Raw genomic sequence first — 26356 nt, forward strand, 5'->3', positions numbered from 1 at the left:
CACCCCGAACACGAGCACTATTCGGCACACCAGGGACATTTACAATTTTTTTACTAGAGTGTGGGAGGAAACCAGAGCACCCGGAGAAAACCCACTTGGTCACAGGGAGAATGTACAAATTCTTTACAGATGGCACCCATGGCCAAGATCAAACCCAGGTCTCTGGCGCTGTAAGGGAGCAACACTACCACTGCCCCATCGTGTCGCCCCATTTAGTCCCTCAAACATATTCAGCTTCTAAAAGATCATGACGGCTCCAAACTTTCACAGTGAATGGCAGGGCCCCGCGGAGTGTTGTCGAGCAGATGGATCTAGGACTGTTCCATGAAAGTGGCGTCACATGTAGATAGGGTGGTTAAGAAGGCCTTTGGCACATTGGCTTTTGTCAGTCAGGGCACTAAGTATAGAAGTAGGGATATTGTGTTACAGTTGGACAAGGCGTCGGTAAGCTTCATTTGGAACACTTTTTTGTCACCCACTACAGTAAAGATGCTCGGCTGCAGAAAAGATTCACAAGGATGTTGCCAGGACTCGAGGGCCTGAAAGGTTGGGCGGACTAGGACTTTCTTCCTGGAGAGCAGGGTGATGAGTGGTGATCTTTATAGAGGTGTACAAAAATCATGAGAGGAATAGATAGGGTGAATGCACAGAGTCTTTGACCCAGAGTAGGGGAATCGAGAACCGGAGGACATCAGTTTGGGCCTCTACTCCTATCCGGACCAAGCACGAGCAAATGAAACCAAATTTAGACTTTAGACATTAGAGATACAACTCGCAACCGGCATCTTGGCCAGCATGGACGAGTTGGGCCGAAGGGCCTGTATCCCTGCAGTAAGACTCTGTGACATTCTTTGAAATCTTTCCACATCCTGTTGTCTCGATGTTGTAAACTCTTTCACAGCTTCAGGTCCCTGGCTGAGGCAAGATTCCAACTCTGGAGCAAACTGAGAACTATTTATTTATATTCTTGGCTGGCCGAGGTGTTTCAGAGGCCCCCTTCTCTCTTTCCCACGATATATTATTTCCGTCTTCCCACTGGATCCTGAGACCAACTGGTCTCCTGAGCCCCTTGTGTTCCCATCATCGTCCCCATCCCTGTAACCTCTGAATAGATCGGGCGAACGCACAGAGTCTCCTGCCCAGAGTAGGGAAGTCGAGAACCAGAGGACATCGGTTTAAGGTGAGGGGGGGAAAGATTTAATAAGAATCCGAGGGGTAACTTTTTTACACAAAGTGTGGTGAGTTTTAGGAACGAGCTTCCATTGAAGCAGGTACTATTGCAACATTTAAGAGACAGTTAGAAAGGTACATGGATTCAAGATTCAAGAGAGTTTATTGTCATGTGTCCCAGATAGGACAATGAAATTCTTGCTTTGTTTCAGGAGAACAGAATATGGTAGACATAAATAAATACAGAACAGATCAGTGTGTCCATATACAATTGAATATATATATACACACACACATAAATAAGCATATCAAGTGCAATAGGCTATTAAAGTTCATATTTTTGTTTGAATTGAGGTTAATAGTCTGATGGCTGTGGGGAAGAAGCTGTTCCTGAACATGGATGTTGCAGATTTCAGGCTCCTGTACCTTCTACCTGAAGACAACGGAGAGATGAGTGTGTGGCCAGGATGGTGTGGGTCCTTTGATGATGCTGCCAGCCTTTTTGAGGCAGCGACTGCGATAGATCCGCTCGATGGTAGGGAGGTCAGAGCAGTGTTTACAACTTTTTGTAGTCTTTTCCGCTCCTGGGCGCTCAAGTTGCCGAACCAAGCCACGATGCAACTGGTCATCATGCTCTCTACTGCGCACCCGTAGAAGTTCAAGAGAGTACTTCTTGACATAACGACTCTCCGTAATCTTCTCAGGAAGTAGAGGCGCTGATGGGCTTCCTTTATAATTGCATCAGTGTTCTGGGACCAGGAGTGATCTTCAGAGATATGCATGCCCCGGAATTTGAAGCTCTTGATCCTTTCCACCATCAACCCATTGATATAAACGGGACTGTGGGTCCCCATCCTACCCCTTCCAAAGTCCACAATCAGTTCCTTGGTTTTGTTGGTGTTGAGAGCCAGGTTATTGTGCTGGCACCATTTGGTCAATCGGACGATCTCACTTCTATACTCTGATTCGTCTCCATCAGTGATACGTCCCACAACAGTGGTGTCGTCGGCAAACTTGATGATGGAGTTCGCACTATGACTGGCTACGCAGTCATGAGTATAGAGTGAGTACAGCAGGGGGCTGAGCAACCTGTTGTTGATTGGTCGCAACCTGAAACGTCACCCATCTTTTTTCTCCAGAGATGCCGCATGACCCATTGAGTGACTCCAGCACTGTGTGTCTATCTTCAGTATAAACCGGCATCTGCAGTTGTTTGTTTCTACATCGGTAGGATAGGTTTAGAAGGAGGTGGGACTAGTGTAGATGGGATATGTTGGTTAGCATGGGCAACTTGGGCTGAAGGGCCTTTTCCCCCGCTCTATGACTATGACATACTCGGAGGTGTCGCGCGGTGGAGGCCTTCCCGAGGTGCTGGGGCCGCGATGCCCACCCGAATATCTCATCAGTCGGCGGGAACAGGAACCCGCCCGAAGGCTCGGCGGAGTCAACCCGAAGGCTCGTCGGTCGGTTTTCGGGACCTCGTCCGAGCTCGGCAGTCGACGGGACCAGGATGGAACTGGGGAAGTCGGATGCAAGAAGCAAGAGCCGGTACGAGGGCGAACTGGGGTAATGCCTCCAGCGCCTTCAGGTAAGATGCACGAGGTGCCCCTGGGACACAAAGATGGGCGGGCCAGGAGAGGAGAGTGATGTCGGCTCATGGGAACTGCTCCAGCACGTCGAGTGCACGGGCCGACCGGGTTTTGGAATTTGAATAATGGCGAGAAAAATGGCGGCTCCCGCAAGTGTGATATATGTAAAATGAATGTCACTATGCAGTTGCATATGTCACAACTAAAGCACAATTGAACCATTGAACTATTGACTCTCTGATTCTATGTCTCTGCGGCTCTATGGCTCTGTAACAATGACTGTATGACTCCATGTTCTATGACTGTAAGCGTGTCTCTATGACTATGACCATGACTATGACGATGACTATGTCTCTATGACTATGACATCGAGTAGCGCTGCATGTCGGCTGCCTCGCCAGCAGTGCGTTCGTCATTTCGACTTTTTTTTAATTGTTTTTAGTTTGTCCAAATGTATGTTTTAGTGTCTCTCGGTGTGTCTTATGTGGGGGGTGGTGGTGGGGGGGGGGGGCAACAGGGGGAAACTGTTTCCAGTCACCTACCTCGACGGAGATGCAAATTTTTTCCATGTCGCTTCCTCTCCTCCCTCACGGCCTAACAACTTGGATTGGTGCGGCCTTTCCCGGAGTCGGGCCCAGAGCTACAGCAGCGGGCGCAGCGTGGACTTTCCATCGCGGAGCGGGGCGATCCCTTGACGGGGATCGCCAGAGAAGGGCTCCGATAGCTGGCCTGCGGCCCATAACATCCTGAAGCCTCGGTCTGCGGAGCTTCTGGCAGCAGGCATGGAGCGGACTCTACCATCGCGGAGCGGGCCGAATCCTTGCCGGGGATCGCCGGAGAAGAGCTCCAACCGCCGGCCTGCAGCCTATAACATCCTGAAGCCGCGGTCCCCGGTAGGAAAGTGGCTGAATTGGGAACTCCAAGCCGCAGAGTGTGTTCGATCTGTCCCGATGTCGGTGTTTCGATCATCCCGACGAGAGGACTTGCACCTCGGGCCGTCTGTAGCAGCGACTACAGAGGGTTAAGGCCCCCGACCACGAGTGAACAAAGGAGGAAGTCTGACTGAACTTTATTGACTTCCAGCACAGTGAACAATGCTGTGGTGGATGTTTGTGTTAAATTGTATTCTGTATTGTGTTCTTTTTAATTGTATGGCTGCATGGTAACTCATTTCACTGCACCTTAATTGGTGCATGTGACAAATAAATGTGAACCTAGAACCCTTGAACCTTGACCTTCACTGTGACACTGTTTTTAGTCTCTTCCTTCGGGGGGATGCAACCTTTTCTTGTCGTATCACCTGTCTCCGTCTGCGCTGAGGCCTATCGCGGAGCTGGCGGCCTCCAACTGCGACTGACCTCGAGGCTCCAGAGGCAGAGCCAGGACTTTCCAACACGAGGCTGGCCGACTTCAGGGCTGTGGTGGCATTGTGGCAGCGGCAGTGACCCAACTTCGGAGCCTCGGCGTGGGCCCAGTGGACTCGGCGGCGGGCCCAGTGGAAGACATCGTCGGGAGCTCGCAGGTCCCAGGTGGGTGACCGGTTCTCCGGAGCTCCCGAAATGACAGCTTCGTCCGCTGGACTGGAGGGTGGCAGCTTCGACCGCCCCGGGCCGCGGAGTTTGAACCGGCCCATTCTCGGAGCTCGGATGCGGCCGCGGGACTTACCATCACCCGGCGGGGTCACAACATCGGAAGCCTGGATCGCCTCAACGCAGAGGGAGAACAAGGAGGAAAGAGACAAGGACTTTAAGACTTTTGCCTTCCATCACAGTGGGGAGGTGCCTGGTAGACTCACTGTGGTAGATGTTAAATCTGTGTTAAGTGTGTGTTTCCGCCGAGGCCTAATAGCGGAGCTGGCGGCCGCGGAGCTGGGGCAGCGTTCCAGCGGCAGCGGTCCGACTCCGGTGCTGTGGTGTTCCGACAGCAGCAGAGATCCGGCCTCGGAGCTGGAGCAGCGGCAGCGGCCACCCGGCCTCGGAGCTGGGGCAGTGTTCCGGCGGCAGCGACCACCCGATCCGACCGCGGGCCCAGTGTCGGGAGCTCGCAGGTCACAGGTTGTGGACCTGTTCTCCGGAGCTCCCGCAACAACAGCTGCGTCCGCTGGACTGGAGGGCTGCAGCTTCGACCACCCCGGGCCGCGGAGTTGAACCGGCCCGTTCGCGGAGCTCGGATTCAGCCGCGGGACTGACATTACTTACCATCGCCCGGCGGGGTCACAACATCTGAAGCCTGGATCGCCTCGGCGCAGAGGGAGAATAAGAAGGGATGAGACAAAGACTTAAGACTTTTGCCTTCCATCACAGTGAGGAGGTGCCTGGTGAACTCACTGTGGTGGATGTTAATTTGTGTTTATTGTGTGTTTTTGTCATTTTGTACTATATGTAGGACTGCAAGGCAACAACAATAAAGGCTACTTTAACTTTGACTTTAGGAGATTCAAGAATCTGGGAAACTTAATTTTGTTAATAGAATCGTAGAGTTGTTCAGCATAACAATAGGCCCTTCTGCCCATCATGTCCCTGCTAACTTCATACTTATCAGGGTTACCCACATTATATATGTGGCCATCTCTGTCTTATGGTCCAAGTTCAAATACTAAGTGTTAGATGATAGAACAGAACACAGTACAGCACAGGAACAGGTCATTCGGCCCACAGTGCCCGTGCCAAACACGAATGTTAAAAATAGACACAAAATGCTGGAATAACTCAGCGGGTCAGGCAGCATCCTTGGAGAACATGAATAGGTGACGTTTCAGGTTGGAACCCGTCTTCAGACTTAAACTAATCTCTTCTGCCTGCACATGATCCACATCCCTCCATTCCCTACATATCTAAAAGGCTCTTAAATGCCACTATTGTATCTGCTTCCACCACCACCCCCTGGCAGCACGTTCCAGTCCCCACCTCCCTCTGTCAGCATGGATGTAGATGGGGCAAAGGATCTATTTCCATGCTGTCTGACTCTCTGACTATGACACATATATGCAGGGAATGGAGGGATGTGGATCACGTGCAGGTAGGCAGAGGAGATTAGTTTAACTTGGCATCATGTTCGGTACAGACATTGTGCGCTGAAGAGCCTGTTCCTGTGCTGGACTGTTCCATGTTCTATGCTCCAGATTCCAGCATAGAAACATAGAAACATAGAAAATAGGTGCAGGAGTAGGCCATTCGGCCCTTCAAACCTGCACCGCCATTCAATATGATCATGGCTGATCATCCAACTCAGTATCCTGTACCTGCCTTCTCTCCATACCCCCTGATCCCTTTAGCCACAAGGGCCACATCTAACTCCCTCTTAAATATAGCCAATGAACTGGCCTCAACTACCTTCTGTGGCAGAGAATTCCAGATATTCACCACTCTCTGTGAAAAATGTTTTCCTCAGCATCTGCAGTTTCATTGTGTCTCCAAGTTCCTTTCAGTTTAATTCAGTTTAGTTTAGTTTAGTATAGTTTATGTGTCACATTGGAAGTTGTGATTCAGTTTGCTTTAGTTTAGAGATACAGCGTGGAAACAGGCCCTTCGGCCCACCGAGCCTGTGCTGACCAACGATCACCCGTTCACACTAGTTCTGTGTTACCGCACTTGTGCATCCACTCCCTACACGAGAGGGACAATTTACAGAGGGCCAATTGACCTACCAACCCGCTCATCATTGGAGTGTGGGAGGAAATCGGAGCACCCGGGGAAAACCCATGCGGTCACAGGGAGAACGTGCAAACTCCGTACAGACAGCACCCATAGTCAGGATTGAACCCGGGTCTTTGGGGCGGTGAGACATCAGCTCTACCCGTTGTGCCACTGTGCTGCCCATAAATATTGCTATTGAGCCACCTGAATTTGCCTTTCTCTGCACTATCCTCCCCCCCCCCCCCCCCCCCATGGTATCAGACATTCATCTTCTGGCAGTGAGCAAATGGTGGGTGGGGGGGGGGCGAATGGAAATGTAACACTAACAACGCTCCTGTCTGAAACCGGGCTATGAAATTATGCATTGACTTTGCACGGGTTGTTTCTGCAAGTTAGCTTTGGCTACATTTTCCTTCTCCGAACCCAGCCCACAAAACTGTTTTCCTACAAAATTTTACTGGAACTATTTTTCCAAACCACATCATTTCCTCTGCAGCCAACTGTATTCCTAAAATAACTAGACACACACACAAACTGTTTGACATGGAGAGATTGAGAAGACAACCAATCTGTTTGGCATTTCATTTACAAATCCCTCACAGCAACCTATTCATAGAATCATACAGCCCAGAAACAGGCCCTTCGGCCCAACTAGCCCATGCCGACCAAGATGCCCCATCTACACTAGTCCCTCCTGCCCGTGTTTGGCCCATATCCTTATAAAACCTCCTATCCACGTGCCTGTCAAATGCCTTTCAAATGCTGTCATTGTACCCGCTTCTTACCGATGGTTTAGATTAGTTTAGTCATATGTCAATGTCATACAGCATGGAAACAGGCCCTTCGGCCCATCTCGGCCGTGCCAACCCAAATGCGCCAAAGACCAAAAGGTCCCACCTGCCCACATTAGGCGGTGGGTATATAGAACGAGCTGCCAGAGGAGATAGTTAAGAGATGTTTGAACATGTACATTGACAGAGGGATATAAAGTGCTGGAGTAAATCAGCAGATCCTGGGTTACTCCAGCACCAAACCTGAGGAGAAACGTTTTCACACATTAGGTGGTGGGCGTTTGGAACGAGCTGCCAAAGGAGGTACAATAACAACATTTAAAAGATATTTGGATAGGTACATGGATAAGAAAGGTTTATTAGGCCCGAGATGAGAAGAACTTTTTTCACACAGAGAGTGGTGAATCTCTGGAACTCCCTGCCACAGAGGGTAGTCGAGGCCAGTTCATTGGCTATATTTAAGAGGGAGTTAGATGTGGCCCTTGTGGCTAAGGGGATCAGAGGGTATGGAGAGAAGGCAGGTACGGGATACTGAGTTGGATGATCAGCCATGATCATATTGAAGGGCGGTGCAGGCTCGAAGGGCCGAATGGCCTACTCCTGCACCTAATTTCTATGTTTCTATGTTTCTATGTTTAGCCAAACGCAGGCAGGTGGGACTAGTGTAGATGGCATCTTGGTTGGCATGGGCAGGTTGGGCAGAAGGGCACGCTTCTGTACAGTATGATTCTATGACACATTATTTAAATCCACAGCAGCCCTGTAGGGTTTGAAACTCAGCCTGTGGATAATTACTCTGCGTTTTTGGACTGGTTTAGTTTCAGCCACGTAACGCGGTAACACTCCCTCTGAAACCACTTGTTCAGCACAGATCACATCGCAAGGACTTCACTCCTTATCCAAGACTTCAGCATCATCAGGAACAGATTTTATAAATTAGGTCATATATATTTATATATTTAAAAATCTATGATTACACAGCCCATTCTGCTTAGCTAGTCCACTGACACACTCCCCCGTAACTGACTTTCCCTATCCTTTACACTTGACTTCAGAGATGTGGTGCAGAAACAGGCCCTTCGGCCCACCGAGTCCGCCCTGACCAGCGATCACCCCATGCACTAGCACTATCCTACACACTAGGGCCAATTTACTATTTACAGAGGCCAATTAACCTAGAAACCTGCACATCTTCAGGATTTGGGAGGAAACCGGAGCACCCGGAGAAAACCCACGCAGTCACAGAGATATCGTGCAAACTCCGTACAGACAGCACCTGTGGTCAGGATTGAACCCGGGTCTCTGGTGCTATAAGGCAGCAACTCTACCGCTGTGCCACGGTGTCGCCCATGGAAACCCCTCCCACGGACTCCCACCCGAGGACTCCCCCCCCCCCCCCTATGACCAACAACCCCAACCATCTCTCCATCACCTTGGACAATATAAACTCTCTCTCCCCGTGCTACTCTGATGTAGACAGTGACTGCCACCCAGTGGTGACAAGGCATATTACATCCACATAGCAAGACTGAAGATGGACACAAACTGCTGGAGTAACTCAGCAGGTCAGGCAGCATCTCTGGAGAACCGGGATAGGTGGCGTTTTGGGTCGGGACCCTTCTTCAAAAAGGGTCTTGTTCCTACACTTTGCTTTAGAGATGCAGTGTGGAAACAGGCCCTTCAAAGCAACCAGTGATCACCCCGTATAATAACATTACCCTACACACTTAGGGCAATTTACAATTGTAATTTGGCCTTAGAGTGTGGGATGGTACAAGCGTATTAGTCGGCATGGACTCGGTGGGCCGAAGGGCCTGTTTCTGTGCTGTATCTCTGAACTAAACTAAACTAAACTAAACTAAACTAAACTAAACTAAACTAAAAACTAAACAGAACTAGTGTATGGGTGATCACTGGTCAGCATGGACTCGGTGGGCTGAAGGGCCTGTTTCCATGCTGTATCTCTAAATTAAACTACTGAGTTTACAGGCTTGTTGTGCTGCAGCAAGTAAGAATTTAATTGTTCTGTTTTCGATACATATTACAATAATTATGATTGATATATATATTGATTACGATTCATTGAACCAAATACTTTTTTTCATGTTCCTACCAAACTGAGTAACTGCTCACAAAGCTGCAGCAGCTAAATCGCAGGGTGATCCCAGTGTTGGGAGGGAGGTAGGTTTGACTCCTCTGAACCTGGTGAACTCCTTGTTTGAGGTCAGGCACCATTATCCCAATCACCGCTGATCTCTGGGTCAGAGGTCTCGGGGGTGAAGGGCAGTTTGCCACATCTGGTTTGAGTGTGTGGCCAATTCTAAAGAGAACACTTCGCTTTACTTTAGACCTTAGAGATACAGCGTGGAATCAGGCCCTTCGGCCCTTCGAGTCCGTGCCGACCATCGATCACCCCGCTCTATCCTACACACTAGGGGGAAATTTACAACTTTACCGAAGCCAATTAATCTACAAACCTGTACGTCTTTGGAGCACGGGAGGAAACCGGAGCACCCGGAGAAAACCCACTCGGTCACAGGGAGAGGGAACAAACTCCATACAGGCAGCTTTCGTAGTCATGATCGAACCCGGGTCTCTGGCGCTGTGAGGCAGCAACTCTACCGCTGTGACACTGTGCAGCACTAAAATGAGAGGGGAAAAAATCTAAAGGGGGCCTGAGGAGCAACATTTTCATACAGAGGGAGGTGAGTATATGGAACGAGCTGCTGGAGGAGCTAGTTAAGGCAGGTATTGTAATAGTATTTAAATGACATTCGGACAGGTATACGGATAGGAAAGGTTTAGAGGGATATGGGTCAAATGGGGACAGGTGGGACTAGTATAGATGGGGCATGGACAAGTTGGTCAGCATGGATGTTGGGCTGAAGGGCCTGTTTCCATGCTGTATAACTTCAGTGAAACCTCAACTAATTCCCCTGTCTTTCTCTCTCGGCCGGCCGGAGGTGGTAGTTAGTGTGTCTCACCTGTTCACTAACAGCGGGAGAGAGGAGGGGGGGGGGGGGGGGGGGAGTGCAGGGAATAACTCCCTCCTCCCTCTCACCTTCTAATCTCCTTCTTGTGAATCTGTTAAAGGTAGATAGAGCGAGAGAGAGAGAGAGAGAGAGACAGAGACAGAGCGAGAGCGAGAGAGAGAAAGAGTGACAGAGAGAAAGAGAGAGGCAGAGAGAGAGAGAGAGAGAGAGAGTGACAGAGAGAGAGAGCTAGAGAGTGGGACGGAGAGAGAGATAGAGAGGGAGAGAGAGAGATAGTGGGGGAGAAAGAGAGAGTGAGAGTGAGGGAGAAAGAGAATGAGGGGGAGAGTGTGAGAGAGAAAGAGAAGGAGAGATGGAGGGAGAGAGAGAGACATAGACAAAGGGCGCGAGAGAGAGAGAGAGAGAGAGAGAGAGAGAGAGAAAGAGAGAGGGGGAGAGTGAGACAGAGATGCCAGGGTGTATTTTAAGCAAGAGTTAGTTAATGAGAAACCTGGTTTTGTTGTTGTGGTGTGTGTCTGCGTGATTGTCCGTGTCTGCGTGTCCGTGTGCACGTGTGTGTGTGTGGGGCGGAAGGCGTGTATCGATCCCGGTGTGGATTGCAGGCGTGTTCGTTGGCAGTGAGCGGGGCGTCAGCATGCGTGTGTCTGGGAGCCGCCAACATGTATGTGAGCTATCTTCTGGATAAGGAGGGGGGCATGTACTCGGGCCCCGTCAGACATGCTGGCCTCAATCTCAACGGACAGAGCTTTGGCCCCCCACCCCCCGGCCCCCCACAGTACTCTGACTACCCGGGCTACCCCCCCCACATCCCAGGGCTGGCCGTAGACACTCCCCAAGGGCAGCCAGCAGCAGCCTGGGGTTCCCCCTACATCCCAGTCCCCCGTGATGACTGGCCGGGGTACGGACTCTCCCCTCCCCCTGGTAGCGGCCCCCTCCCCTACGGACCTCTGGACTTTGCCCCACCACAGCCCCAGGGGCCGGCCGGGGGTCTCCTGCCCTCGCTGGTGACCCCCCTCTCCCCCCACTCCCCAAAACGCAACCCTTACGAGTGGATGAGGCGTGAACTGCAGATCAACCCTCAAGGTATGGAGGAGGAGGGGAGGGGAGAGGGGTTGGGGGGGAGGAAGGGGTGGTAGGGGTGGATGTAATGGGCAAGTATTGGTCCTGTTTGTGTTTTGACCCTTCTGGCCGTGGGGAAGGGGCTCGGGAGGGGAGTGAGGGAAGCGCAGTTTAGTTTTAGTTTAAGTTTTGACCCCTCAGGCTCTTTGGGAGGGAGAGAGTGCTTGGGGGGGGGGGGGGGGGGGTGGGGGTTATTGGTCCTGTTTGTGTTTGTGTTTTGATCCCACAGGCTGTTTGAGGGGAGAGAGGGTGGGCAGTGGAATATTGTTCCTGCTTGCGTTTTTGCCCTCAATCCGGTCTAAACCCTAAGCCCATTGTGTGGGTTTTCTCCAGGTGCTCCTGTTTAGCCCCAGACTGCAAAGACGTGCAGGTTTGTATGTTAATTGGCTTCGGTAAAAATGATTCCTAGTATGGGCTGATCGCCAGTCGGCGCGGGCTCGGTGGGTCAAGGGGCCTGATTCCGCACTGTATCTCTAAAGTCTAAAGTCATTGTGTTTTGCTCAAGATTCCAGCATCTACAGTTCCTTGTGTCCTAATCCGTGCCCTTCACGTGTCGGTAGGATAGTTGACCTAAACGTGGGACGTTGGATTAATGTTTCTCTGTAGCTGTAACTCTATATTCTGCACTCTGGTACTTTTCTCTTTGCACTTCCTGTTGTACTTATACGTGTGGTTTGATGGAACTCATGTGTGGAATGATTTGACTGGATAGCTCGCAAATAAAGCTATTCACTGTATCTCAGTATATGTGACAATGATAAACCCATACCAATAATGGGGTATCAGGTTATAAAAAAGGCCATTCAGCCCACTGTCTATTCTGTCTCGCAATGGGACCACACAAGGGACAGCTGGAATCTGGAACGTAAGCAGGGACAACATTTCCACACAGAGGGTGGTGGGTGTACGGAACGAGCTGCCAGAGGAGGTAGTTGAGGCAGGTGTTATAACAACATTTAAAAGACATTTGACAGGTATATGGGAAGGAAAGGTTTAGAGGGAAATGGGCCAAATGCGGGCAGGTGGGACTAGTGTAGATGGGGCATCTTGGTGGGCATGGACACATTGGGCCGATGGGCCTGTTTCCATGCTGTATGACTCTATCATTATAGGGCGGTACAGTGGCGCAGCAGTAGAGTTGCTGCCTCACAGTGCCAGAGGCCCCGGTTCGATTCCTGACAATGGGTGCTGTCTGTATGGAGTTTGTGCGTTCTCCTTGTGATGGTGTGGGTTTTCGCCCGGTGCTCCGGTTTCCTCCACTCACACTCCAGACGGCCAGGTTTGTAGGTTAATTAGCTTTGGTAAAATTATACATTGTCCCTAGTATGTAGGATAGTGCTAGTGTACGGGATGATTACTAGTTGGAGCGGACTCGGTGGGCCGACAGGTCTGTTTCCGCGCTGTATCTCTAAAGTCTTAAATTGCCCACCAACTCACCGTGCAACTGGCTTCAACAGTGCTGGAGTAACTCAGCGGGTCAGGCAGCATCTCTGGAGTTTAGAAGGATGAGAGGATATCTTATTGAAACATATAAGATTATTAAGGATTTGGACACACTAGAGGCAGGAAACATGTTCCCGATGTTGGGGGAGTCCAGAACCAGGGGCCACATTTTAAGAATAAGGGGTAAGCCATTTAGAACGGAGATGAGGAAACACTTCTTCACACAGAGAGTTGTGAGTCTGTGGAATTCTATGCCTCAGAGGGCGGTGGAGGCTTTCACCTGGATGCTTTCACCTCTGGATGCTTTCAAGAGGGAGCTAGATAGGGCTCTTAAGGATAGTGGAGTCAGGGGATATGGGGCAAAGGCAGGAACGGGGTACTGATTGAGGATGATCAGCCATGATCACATTGAATGGCGGTGCTGGCTCGAAGGGCCGAATGGCCTACTCCTGCACCTATTGTTTATTATCTATTGTCTATTATAACATGTATAGGTGATGTTTTGGGTAGAGACCCTTCTTCAGACTTCTAGCTTCTAAAGACAGGAGTGGGGATTGGGCAGTAGGTGATACTTTACTCTGTTATCTTCCACGTGGCACAATTAGTCACTGGGTTCAGACCCGGAGCGGAGCTTGACTGTGAGTCATCCCTGTAAATCATTCACTGGAGACAGAGGGAGTGGAGGAGACAGTGGGGAGGAGAGCAGGGAGTGGGAAACCGTCAGGCCTGGAGTCACATCACCCTCTTCATGCGAACCAGCACTGTCTTGCCCTCCCTCACATCAGAGGTTCAGTCCGCCATGGCCTACGAGATCGCTCCGTTGCCAAAGATTTAACTCACCTTCCCTTTCCCACACTGACCTTTCTGGCCTGGGCCTCCTCCATTGTCAGAGTGAGACCACATGGAGACTGAAGGAACAGCACCTCATATTTTGCTGACAAAGCTCACAGCCCAGCGGTACGAATATTGATTGCTGTCATCTCAAGCAACCCTAACATTCCCTCTCTCTCTGTCTGTCCCTCCCCCACCCGTCATCTTACTCGTTTCACTGCCCTCCGACTAGTTTCACTGTGTGCATCACTCGTTGTCGCCTTCTCCACAGCCAACAATGGACCATTGTGGGCTCCACCTTTCCTTGATCATTGTTGCTGGCTTTGATCTGTCATTCATTTGTCCTGAACCTTTCCATACCTCGTTTCCTTCTCCCCGTGACTCTCAGTCTGAGGAAGGGTCTCAACCCGAAACATCACCTATTCCTTTTCTCCAGAGATGCTGCCTGACCCGCTGAGTAACTCCAGCATCTTACGTCTATCTCCTTGTTACACAGCACTCCTTGTGGAATGGCAAAGAGTGCCATGCTGCAGGATGGAAGTGCGGGGAATAGAGGGACATGGATCGCGTAAAGGCTGATGAGATCAGATCAGACTAACTTGGCCTCAGGTTCGGCACAGACATTGTTTGCCGATGGGCCCATTCCTATGCTGTGCTGTTCTATGTTCTATGCTTAGTTTAGTTTGGAGATAGAGCAAGGAAACAGGCCATTCGGCCTATTGAGTCCACACTGACCATCAACCACAACGTTCACACTAGTTCTATATTATCCCACTTTCTCATCCACTCCCTCCACACTAGGGGGCGATTTGCAGAGGGCCAAGTAACCCACAAACCCGCATGTCTTTGAGACATGAGAGGAAACTGGAGCACCCGGAGGAAACCCACGTGGTCAAAGGGAGAACGTGTAAACTCCACACAGACAGACAGCACCCGAGGTTGAGGTTTATTATTGTCACGTTTAGTTTAGTTTTATTTATTGTTACGTGTACCGAGGCACAGCGAAAAGCTTTTTTGTAATGTGCTAACCAGTCAGCAGAAAGACGACATATGATAACAATCAAGCCGTCCACAGTGTACAGATACAGGATAAAGGAAATGCCATTTAACGCAAGATAAAGTCCAGTAAAGTCCGATTAAAGATAGTCTGAGGGTCTCCAATGAGGTAGATGGGAGGTCAGGACCGCTTTCTAGTTGGTGTTAGGATGGTTCGTGTATACGTCTACTGAGGTAAGGTGAAAATCTTTGTTTAGTTTAGTTTAGTTTCTGGTTTTCTCCCACATCCTAAAGACTTGCGGGTTTGTAGGTTAATTAATCCTCTGTAAATTCCCCCGAATGTGCAGGGAGTGGATGAGAAAGTGGGATAAAATAGAACCAAGGCCTAGTAGATAGAGTGGATGTGGAGAGGATGTTTCCACTAGTGGGACAGTCTAGGACCAGAGGGCACAGTCTCAGAATAAAAGGACGTACTTTTAGAAAGCAGTTGAGGGTGAATTTATGGAATTCACTGCCACAGACCATGTTGTGGGGTATTTTTAAGCAGAGATTGACAGTTTCTTGGTTAGTAAGGGTGTCAGGGGTTACAGGGAGAAAGCAGAGAATTGGGGGGCGGGGGGGAGGGGGAGGGTGGTTGAGAGGGGAAGATCAGCCATGATTGAATGGCGGAGTAGACTCAAAGGGCCAAATGGCCTAATTCTGCTCCTATGTCCAATGGTCTTATAGTGTGAACAGGTGATAGATGGACAGCATGGAATCAGTTGGCTGAAGGGCCTGTTTCCCGTAATGTAGCTCTATCTTCAGGGCGGCAGAATGGTGCAGCGGTAGAGTCTCTGTCTCACAGCGGCAGATACCCAGATTCGGTCTTGACTACGGGTGCTGTCTGCACGGAGTTTGCATGTTCTCCCTGTGACTGCGTGGACTTCCTCTGGATGCTCCAGTTTCCTCCCACACTCCACAGATGTAGGTTAATTGGCTTCAGTGAAATGTATATTATCCCTAGTGTGTAGGATGGTGCTAGTGTACAGGGTGATTGCTGGTTGGCATGGACTCGGTGGGCAGAATGGCCTGATTCAATGCTGTATCTCTATAGTGTGAAGTCTAAAATAAAGTATTTATTCCTCTCATGATTTTGTGCACCTCTAGAAAATCACCCCTCAATCTCGCGCGCTCCAAGTCCTAGCCCTAAGGGAGACATTAAAAACTGGAGTAGCTCAGCGGGTCAGGCAGCATCTCTGGAGAAAAGGAATAGGCAACGTTTCGGGATGGGACCGTTCTTCAAACTTAGCTCCTAGCCCTTGCTGGATTTTGCTAATTGAAAGTGTAATTCCCGGCACTTCAACAGTGGGGAACATTTCAAACGCACTCAATGGCTGTAAAATGCCCTGTGGTTGTGCAAGGCGCCATATAAATGAAAGTTCCTTCTTTTAAATGGTTAGGAAATATTGACGGCTGGTTTGGAGTTTGAGATTGTCGAATGCTTTCGTGCAGTGTTCGTGCTGTAGAAACGCAAAGAGTCGATGCTGCATTTAACGAGTGATTGAACACAAACGCTGTATTACCCATTAACCGAGATAATCTCCTTATCGAGAGCTGAAGTTGGGTCTCACAAGAATTGCTATTGGGGGGAGCGACTTTTTCACCATAAACTCTCTGTCAGTTGAGATATTGTGCAACTGACCTTCGATTCTGTTGACACGACAGATGGATAATTTAAGACACAAAGTGTGTTCCCTCGGCAATAAAATTCAGTTGGACTTCACTGTCAAAACAAGGGCCGAGGGCGGGGATGGGAGAGAGGCCCAGCTCTGACACAATGCGCCACTGTGCCACCTGGTAAAACACAGTGTAGAATTGCTGCCTCACAGCGCTAGGAACCCAGGCTCGATTCAGACTACGGGTGTTGTCTGTATGGAGTTAGTACATTATCCATCTGATCGCATGGGTTTTTCCCCGGATGCTCCGGTTTCCTCCCACACTCCATAGACGTGTGGATTTGTAGGTTAATTGGCTTCTGTAAATTGTCCCTAGAGTTTAGGATAGAACTAGAGTATGGTTGATCGCAGATTGGCATGGACTTGGTGGGCCGAAGGGCCTGTTTCCATGCTGTATCTCTAAACTCAGCTTAACGCAACTAAACTAAACTTAACTAAACTAGAGGTAACTGAAATAAATAAAACAAAGCTCACTGAAGTAAGCTAAGCTGAACTAAACTAAACTAAACTAAACACAAAATGCTGGAGGAACTCAGTGGATCAGGCAGCATCTGTGGAGAGAATGGACAGACAATATTTCGGATCGGAACTCTTCTGCGGACGGCCATGTCTTTCTTCGGCACTTGACAGATTGAAGAAGGGTCCCGACCTGAAATGCCGTCTGTCCATTCCCTCCACAGATGCTGCTTGACCTGCTGAGTTCCTCCAGCACTTTGTGTTTAGCTCAAGATTCCAGCACTTTCAGTTTAGTTTGGTTTAGTTTATTGTCATAAGTACCGAGGTACAGTGAAAAGCTTTTGTGCTGGGTGCTAACTAATCAGCGGAAAGATTATACATGAGTGCAAGGTAGTGTCCTATTAAAGATAGTCCGAAGGTCTCCAATGAGGTGAATGGGAGGTGGTGATAGGATGGTTCAGCTGGGAAGAAACTGTCCCTGAATCTGTAGGTGTGCGTTTTCACACTTCTGTACATCTTGCCTGATGGGAGAGGGGAGAAGAGAGAGTGACCGGGGTGAGACTAATCCTTGATTATGTCGGTGGTCTTGCCTAGGCAGCGTGAAGTGTAGATGGAATCAATGGAAGGGAGCATCTGCAATTCCTTGTGTCTCCATCCAGCTATGGCAGTGTGTTCACACTTTATTTCAGTCGAGACCAGCTGGACTTCATATCATAGCACCAGATACATCATATCATCTCTGCAGTCAATGTATTTCTCTTCCAACCCTGTTGAATGGTACCAGACAATTTAGCCCCCAATCTGCAATGTAATGAAGACAATGAATCTGCCTCTGGGATAGTCACAGAGTCAGTCATACAGCACGGAAACAGGCCCTTTGGCCCAGCTCGTCCAGACCGACCAAGATGCCCCATCTACACTACTCCCATTGCTTGGCCCATTTCCCTCTAAACCATTCCAATCCAAGTAACTGTCCAAATGTATTTTAAATGCTGTTATAGCACCTGCCCCCATTACCTCCTCTGGTAGATCCTTCCATTCACCCTCTATGTGAAAAGATTGCCCCTCAAGTTCCCATTGATTTTTCCACCCTCACCTTAAACCTACATCCTCTAGTTCTTCATTCCCCTACCCTGTGTAAAAGACTGTGCATCCACCCTCTGTTCCCCTCATGATCTTATACACCTCTATAGGATCACCCCTAATCCTACTGTGACCCCAGCTGTGTTCCTCCATACTTTAGACTTTAGACAGAGGACTGAAACAGGCCCTTCAGACAAACCGAGTCCATGCCGACACGCAATCACCCCGTCCACTAACACTATCCCACGCACTAGGGACAATTTACTATCTTTACCAAAGCCAATTAACCTACAAACCCGCATGTCTTTGGAGTGTAGGAGGAAACAGGAGCACCATGAAAACCCAGGGAAAATCCACGCGGTTACAGGGAGAACGTACAAACACCGTACTGACTGCGCCCGAGGTCAGGATCGAACCCGGGCCTCTGGCGTCGTAAGGCAGCGACTCTATTTGTGCCACCGTGCCGCCCCAGAAGTTAAGAGTTACAATACGGTCCTGCAGTCAACCGAGTCAACGTTGACCACATGACATTTAAACACTCTTGACTCTTGACTCTTGAGAGGACTGGGGCCGGTGTTGGTGTTTAATTGATGGGGGTGAGCGCTCGTTTGCAAGGGTTAAAGCAGGCGGGCAGAGTGAGCGAGGACACAGTGAGCAGTGACTCACACGGGCTGGGTCTGGTTTAGCTTCGAATGAGGAGACATACTTTCCACTGGGCACTTTGTGGTCTTGATGTTATGTCCCTTGTTCTGTGGTATCCCTGTCCCTCTACCACAGAGCCCGCTCCTCCTCTGTGTGCCTTGCAACAACAAAACAAGGATGGATCCTGCCCTACTCTCCTGCGCCTGGACATTAAATGTGTCTGAGCCAACGATATCAGGGTGGCTTCAGAGGTAGACAGGGTGTCCCTCGTGACAGGGTTCTGTGCAGGGCCTATTGCTGTTTGACATCTATATCAATGATTTGATGATGTGGCACGATGGCACGATGGCGCAGCGGTAAAGTTGCCGTCTTACAGCGCCAGTGATCCGGGTTCGATCCTGACTACGGGTGCCGTCTGTTTGCACGTTCTCCACGTGACCCGCGTAGGTTTTCTCTGGGTGCTCCGGTTTCCTCCCACACTTCAAGGTTGGTAGGGAAATTAGCTTGGTAAAATTATACATTGTCCCTAGTGTGTGTAGGATGTTGTTAAGGGGTTGTCCCACTGCGGCGACCTAATCCGTGAGTTCTGGCGAGTTTGCCCTCGACTCATCCTTGCAGCATGGTCGACACGATGTCCTAGGAGGTCTTTGTAACTCTCCTTCATGCTCGAGGGTAGTCCCCGCGTACTCGAGGCCTCAGCTAGGTCGCGGCGTATTTTTCAACAGGTTGAAAAATGCCCGTGAGTAAAAAAAGGTCGCCATGGAAAAATTCAATACTTTTTTTTACTCGTAGGTTGTTAAAGTAGGTTGTAGTAGGTCGGCATGTTAGTCGTAGGTAATCGAGGGTAGTCGAAGGTAGTCAAAGGTAGTCGTAGATAGTCTTCAACATAGTCGAAGGAGGTCGAAGGAGATCGAAGGAGGTCATCTTCACTCTCCACTATTCGGTGTCCAATTTTCCCGAAGCTAGTCGAGGATAGTCTTCAACAAAGTCGAAGGAGGTCGAAGGAGGTCTTCAATATGACATTTTTTCAAACTCTCCTAAACTCTTCTAAACTTGCCAATTAGGTCGCCACAGTGGGACAGCCCCTTTAGTGTGCGGGGATTGCTGTTCGGTGCGAACTCAGCGGGCCCGAAGCTTCTTTTTCTGCACTGTAGCTCTAAACTAAACAAAGAAAAATTGTACGTACGTGGCATGATTAGCAAGTTTGCAGATGACACAAAAGTGGGTGGCATTGTTGATGCTGAAGATGATCATTGAAAATGGCAGCAGGATCTAGATCGATTGGGCAGGTCGGCTGAGGAATGGTTAGAATTTAATACAGAGACATGTGAGGTTTTTCATTTTTGGAAGTCTAACATGGACAGGACCTAAACAGCGAGTGTTGGGGCTCAGGGGAGCGTTGTAGAGCAGAAGGATCTATGTGTGCAGGAAGAAGGGTTTCGGCCCAAAACGTCGCCTATTCCCTTCGCTCCATAGATGCTGCTGCACCCGCTGAGTTTCCCCAGCAATTTTGTGTACCTTCGATATTCCAGCATCTGCAGTTCCCCTTTGAACACTATGTGTGCAGGTACATAGTTCATTGAAAGTGGCAACACAGATAGGTGGGGAGGTCAAAAAGGCTATCAGCACTTTAGCCCTCAACAGTCAGGGTATTGAGTATAGAGGTTGGGAGGTCATGTTGCAGTTGTATAAGACGTTGGTGAGGCCACATTTAGAGTGTTGTGTTCAGTTTTGGTCACAATATTATCGGAAAGATATTGTCAAGCTGGAATGGGTGCCAAGAACATTTACGATGATGTTGGCAGGAGTGGCTGAGCTCTAGTGAGAGGTTAAGCAGGCTAGGACTTTATATCATTGTGTGCAGGAGGATGAGGGGTAATCTTATAGAGGTGTACAAAATTATGAGAGAAATAGATTGGGTGAATGCACAGTTTTTTGCCCAGAGTGGAGGAATCAAGAACCAGAGGTCATAGATTCAAGCTGACGGGAGAAATTATAATTGGAAACTGAGGGGAAACATTTTTACACAAAGGGTGGTGGGTATATGGAATGAGCTGCCAGAGGAAGTAATTGAAGCAAATACTATTGCAAGGTTTACGAAACATTTGGACAGGCACATGGATAGGACAGGTTTAGAGGGATATGGACCAAGCGTGGGCAGGTGGGACTAGTGTAGATGGGGCATGTGGGCAGACGTGGGCAAGTTGGACTGAAAGGCCTATTTCCACGCTGTACGACTCTATAACTCTATGACACCCCTAATCCTCTTGCACTCTCACGAACGTTTTCTCTGTTGATTATAGATTCACACAGAACTGAAACAGGCCCTTCATCCCAACTCATCCATGCCGACCAAGATGCCCCAACCAAGCTAGTCCCATTTGCCCACATTTGGTCCATATCCCTCTAAACCTTTCCTATCAGGTCAATTGTACTTACATTTGACCTGAATCTAGGGTTGATGGGAATGTAGCGAGAAAAAACGTGTTTTAGTCTAGTTAAGAGATACCACATGGGAACAGGCCCTTAGGTCCACCAAGTCCACGCCGACCATCGATCACCCGTTAACACTATTTCTATGTTATCCCACTTTCTCATCCACTCCCTACGTATGAGGGGAAATTTACAGCGAGCCAATAAAACTACAAGCCTGCACGTCTTTGGAATGTGGGAGGAAACCGGAGCACCCGGAGAAAACCCACATGGTCACGGTGGGACCGTACAAACTCCATGCGCACACTCACGCGTGTACACACACACATTCACACACGCACACGTGCGCTCACACACACACTCACGCACACACACACAGCACGCACAAGCACACACACAGCACATGCACAAGCACACACGCACGCACAGCACCCAAGGTCAGGATCGAACCTGTAGTCCAATGCAGGATGGTGTTTGATGGTCAGTTCAGTTGGACTCAATGGGCGAAGAGCGTGTGTTTCTGTTGTATCTGTGCATGGCTAAGAGTAGGGATGGGTAACACATGTTACTAAACATGTCCACACCCTACGGATAAGTACAGTGAAGGAATGTTTGTCAACATTTTTGTGAAAAACACTTGTATATTGTGTGTTTAGATGCTTCAAACATCAGCATCCTTCAATAACCGCAGGAAAAACCTCAATTGCCACTCCCAAAACAGTTTAATGCACCCAGTCACAGCCAGGGTCGATTCCACTGCTTTAGTTAGATGTGTTGAAGAGTTAAAAATAGTAAAAGAAAATTCATTATAAAACCTGAGACAACACATTAAAAAAATAAACCAATGTTGCAAAAAATAAGATAAAACCACAAAAATAACAAAATCGTAAAAATATTTTTGGTGAGGCCGCACTTGGAGTATAGTGTTGAGTTTTGGTCACCCAGCTATAGGAAGAATGTTGTTAAACTGGAAAGAGTGCAGAGAAGATTTACAAGGATGTTGCCAGGGGTGATCTTATCGAGGAGTATGAAATCGTGAGGGGAATAGATAGGGCGAATGCAGTCTTTTACCCATGGTTGGGGAATCAAGAACCGGAGGGCAGAGGTTTAAGGTGAGAGGGGAGAGATTTAATAGGAACCTGAGGGGCAACATTTTCACACAGAGGGTGGTGGGTGTATGGAAAGAGCTGCAGAGGAGATAGTTGGGGAAGGTGCCATTAAAGACACTTGGACAGGTACATGGATCGAAATGTTTAGAGAGCTATGGATCAAACGCAGGGACTAGCTTAGATGGGTCATCTTGGTCGGGATGGTCCGTGCTATATAACTATGACTTTATGATAACTCCATTACTAGGCTTCTGAACGGACCTTCCATATGCTAGGGTACTGTCTGATTCTCCTCTACCCCCATTGTGGACATTGGACTTTGTCTCTGGAACTGATGCGCTGCAATGTTGAGAACTATATCCTGCCCTCTGGATTTTCCCCTTTGCTCTACCTATCGTAGATTTGTTAGCCTGCCTTATGCAGCTAACTATGAGCACAAAGTGCTGGGGTAACTCTGCGGGTCTGGAGAATAGGGATTGGGTGATGTTTGGGGTCGGGATCCTTCTCCAGACTAGTGTATCTAACGATCGGCTTTCATCCGCAGCCAAGACCAGGACGAAAGACAAGTACCGTGTGGTGTACACGGATCACCAGCGGCTGGAGCTGGAGAAGGAGTTTCACTACAGCCGCTACATTACCATCCGCAGGAAGTCCGAGCTGGCTCAGTCACTGGGGCTCTCCGAACGGCAGGTCAGTGTAACTCACATGGCAGTACAGCACGGGAACAGGCCCTTCAGCCCACCGTATACAGCACAGGGAACAGGCCCTTCAGCCCGACCAGTACAGCACAGGGAACAGACCCTTCAGCCCGACCAGTACAGCACGGGAACAGACCCTTCAGCCCGACCAGTACAGCATAGGGAACAGGCCCTTCAGCCCGACCAGTACAGCACAGGTAACAGGCCCTTCAGCCCGACCAGTACAGCACAGGGAACAGGCCCTTCAGCCCGACCAGTACAGCACAGGTAACAGGCCCTTCAGCCCGGCTAGCACAGCATAGGGAACAGGCCCTTCTGCCCGACTAGTGCAGTACAGTAACAGGCCCTTCTGCCCGACTAGTACAGCACAGTAACAGGCCCTTCTGCCCGACTAGTACAGCATCGGGATAGGCCGCTCGACACAAGGTGTAGTTTAGTTTAGAGATACAGTGCAGAAACAGGACCTTCGGCGAGAAAACAATCCAAGAATGTCCAACCTCTCCCTGTACTCTAATCCTTAAACACAACTATTGTATCAGTCTCCTCCACCTCCGATGATGAACTACACGTGATTGTATCAACACGTGGACTTGTAGTGTTTCACAAGGCTCAGCGTGGAGAGGTTGGTTCTCTTGTCTCAAACAAGGACAGTCTTAGGATAGGCATTTTGTTCTAAAACCAGGAGCAGTTTCTTCAACTGATCTCCTCTGATCTCCTGCACGTGACATTTCCCTCCATTCCCTGCACTTTCCATGTGCCGATCTGAAAGCTTCTGAAACACCACTATCGTATCTGCCGCCACCACCACCTGCTGGCAGCTGCCAGTGCGTTCCAGGCCCCCACCACCCTATGTGTAAAAAAAAAAACCTGCCCAACGTATCTCCTTTAAACTTTCCCCCTCACACTTTAAAGCTGTGCCCTCTATTGTTTGACATTTCCACCCTGGGAAAAAGGTTCTGAATGTCTACCCTATCTTTGTCCCTCATCGTTTTATATACTTTTTATCAGGTCTCCCTTCCAATGCTTGATGACATAATCTTGATGACAAAGTTAGCAGTGAGGCGGATACTGAGGGAGTTACATAATAGGAGATCAAAAGCCTCTTAAACACCACCATTGTATCTGCCTTCACCACCACCCCCGGCAGCTCGTTCCAGGCACTCACCACCCTCTGGTACTGTCCGATTCACCTCTACCCCACTGCAGACATTGGACATTGACTCTGGAACTGATGCACTACAACGCTGAACTATATTCTGCACTCTGTATCTTCCCCTTTGCTCTACCTATTGTACTTGGGTTTGGCTTGACCTCTGCACCACGCTTCCTCTACACCACCCGCCCCTCCAGCTGTCCGCGTATCATCCGCAAACCTGGCCACAAAGCCATCAACGCCACACCACCAATGGAGGGGATGGACACGGTGGTCTGTGCTAACACGGTGAACGTTTTTTTTCTCGCCTCTCGTTCCAGGTGAAGATTTGGTTCCAGAATCGCCGGGCGAAGGAGAGGAAGATGACGAAGAAGAGACAGCAGCAGCAGAGCCAGCAAGCGAGCAGCAGCACGTCCAGCCCCAGGGCCGGGCTGGTCAGTAGCAGCAGCAATCTCATCCCCCCACCCATCCCTCTCAACATCAAGGAGGAGTACCTTCCCTAACTTCACTTTAGAGATACCGCGTGGAAACAGACCCTTCGGCCCACCGCGTCCGCGCCAACCCGCGATCACCCCGTACACCAGCACCATCCTACACGCTAGGGACTATTTACAATATTAACCGGCGCCAATTAACCTACAAACCTGCACGTCTTTGGAGTGTGGGGATTAAACCCGGAGCACGCAGAGAAAACCCACGCAGTCACAAGGAGAACGTGCAAACTCCGTACAGACAGCACCCGTAGTCAGGATCAAACCCGGGTCTCTGTGTGAGGCAGCAACTCTATCACTGAGCCATGCTGCCGCCCAGAGTGGATAGCATGCAAAACAAAGCTTCTCACTGTACTGCAGCATGCATCGTAGACTCATACAATTCAGAAATAAGTGGCTGCTGAACAGTTCAACGTGACCAACATCTCTCCTCCCACCAGAGTTGGGGCAGCAATCTCTTGGGATACCCTTAACGCCACCTCCACTCCCTCAACAGGGCAGCACAGCGGGTGGAGCTGCTGCCTCACAGCACCAGAGACCCGGGTTCCATCCTGTCCTCGGGTGCTGTCTCTTATTTTGCTTCTGCTGGTCCCAGAAACGAATCTGCAACCATTTATTACAATCGCTCCACTCTTTTCACTGTGGGCGGCTTGATTGTAATCTTTCCTATAGTCTTTCCGCTGACTGGATAGCACGCAACAAAAAGCTTTTCACTGTACCTCGGTACACGTGACAGTAAACTAAACCAAACTCAACTAAACTAAACTAAACTAACCAAATCTAAACTAAAGTAAACTAAACTAAACTAAACTAAACAGTTTCTGTGCAGTTTGCATGTTCTCTCTGTGACCGTGTGGGTTTTCTCCGGGTGCTCCGGTTTCCTCCCACATCCCAATGATTTTCCCTTGAGGGTTTGTAGGTTAATTGGCTTCTGTAAATTGCCTGTAAATTGTAAATTGGTGTGTATGGAGTGGATGAGAAAGTGGATTAACATGGAACTAGTGTGAACGGGTGATCGCTGGTCAGCATGGGCTTGGGTGGGCCGAAGGGCCTGTTTCCGTGCTGTATCTCCAAACTAAAAACAGAGAGGGGGGGAGGTGGTGAGAGGGACTTTGTGCAGTGGATATTGGGGAGGAGGGAACCTGGTTGTTTGGGAGCAAAGCAAGACATCGGATCGTTCCTCCCCCCCCCCTGCCCCAAATGTCAAATCATCAAAAATAATTGTCGTCTTTAAAGGCACAAAATCGTATAGAAGATTGTCTCTGACAAATATCCTTAAGGGACCAATTCCCTCCTAACGCGAGTATGAAACTTGGTTTTCCCTGTGGAGCAGATAAAATATGTAGGAAATGTAGGAAGAAACTGCTGATGCTGGTTTATACTGAAGATGAGCACTAAAAGCCAAAGATGTCTACACTTGCCTCCAGTTTATCCCCTCCCCCCCACCCCCATACTTTCAGTCTGAAGAAGGGTCCCGAAAATAACCCGTATATTTTCCTCTTAAATTTGACCTGAATCTGGGGTTGATGGGAAAGTAGAGAGAAAAAAATGGGTTTTAGTTTAAGACAAAGATAGACAAAGTGCTGGAGTAACTCAGCGGGTCAGGCAGCTTCTGTGGAGAAAAAGGATGGGTGACGTTTCGGGACGGCCCGCTTTCAGTCTGAAGAAGGGTTCCGGTCCAAAACGTCACTTATCCATGTTCTCCAGAGATGCTACCTACCTACTCCAGCACTTTGTATCTATCTTTGGCTTTTCCAGCAATGTTTTTGGGATGACTGTAAAATACTTCATGAAGTGCCTATGTTTTTAAAATGGAGAATATGTATTATTTCTAAGCATGTGTTTAACCTCCACAACTTTTTCACTCAGACGGTAGTCTGTATCAGGGACCAACTGCTAGAGGAGGCTATGGAAGCAGATACAATTACGACTTTTAAAATACACTTGGACAGGTACATGGGTATGAAGGGACTAGAAGCATATGGGCCAAAGGCAGGCAAATGTGACTA

General features: G+C 49.2%; 1 protein-coding gene across 1 annotated transcript; it reads left to right on the top strand.

Annotated features, from left to right (window-relative positions):
• The first annotated feature begins 10577 nt into the window (after nucleotides 1-10577).
• Nucleotides 10578-24447, top strand: cdx1 (caudal type homeobox 1). Its single transcript, XM_033030079.1, has 3 exons — nucleotides 10578-11261; nucleotides 22550-22695; nucleotides 24177-24447. The coding sequence occupies exons 1-3, from the start codon at nucleotides 10838-10840 to the stop codon at nucleotides 24357-24359; spliced, it is 753 nt and encodes a 250-aa protein (XP_032885970.1). The 5' UTR covers nucleotides 10578-10837; the 3' UTR covers nucleotides 24360-24447.
• The last annotated feature ends 1909 nt before the right edge of the window (nucleotides 24448-26356 follow it).

This window comes from Amblyraja radiata, chromosome 11 (genome assembly GCF_010909765.2).
Source record: "Amblyraja radiata isolate CabotCenter1 chromosome 11, sAmbRad1.1.pri, whole genome shotgun sequence".
NCBI classification, from domain to species: domain Eukaryota; kingdom Metazoa; phylum Chordata; class Chondrichthyes; order Rajiformes; family Rajidae; genus Amblyraja; species Amblyraja radiata.

What these genes read in the sequence shown, in the direction of transcription:
- cdx1 (XM_033030079.1), top strand. Translation starts at nt 10,838, where the DNA reads ATGTATGTGAGCTATCTTCTGGATAAGGAGGGGGGCATGTACTCGGGC. An exon ending in ACTGCAGATCAACCCTCAAG is followed by an intron (nt 11,262 to 22,549) that starts GTATGGAGGAGG and finishes TTTCATCCGCAG; the next exon opens with CCAAGACCAGGACGAAAGAC. An exon ending in TGGGGCTCTCCGAACGGCAG is followed by an intron (nt 22,696 to 24,176) that starts GTCAGTGTAACT and finishes CTCTCGTTCCAG; the next exon opens with GTGAAGATTTGGTTCCAGAA.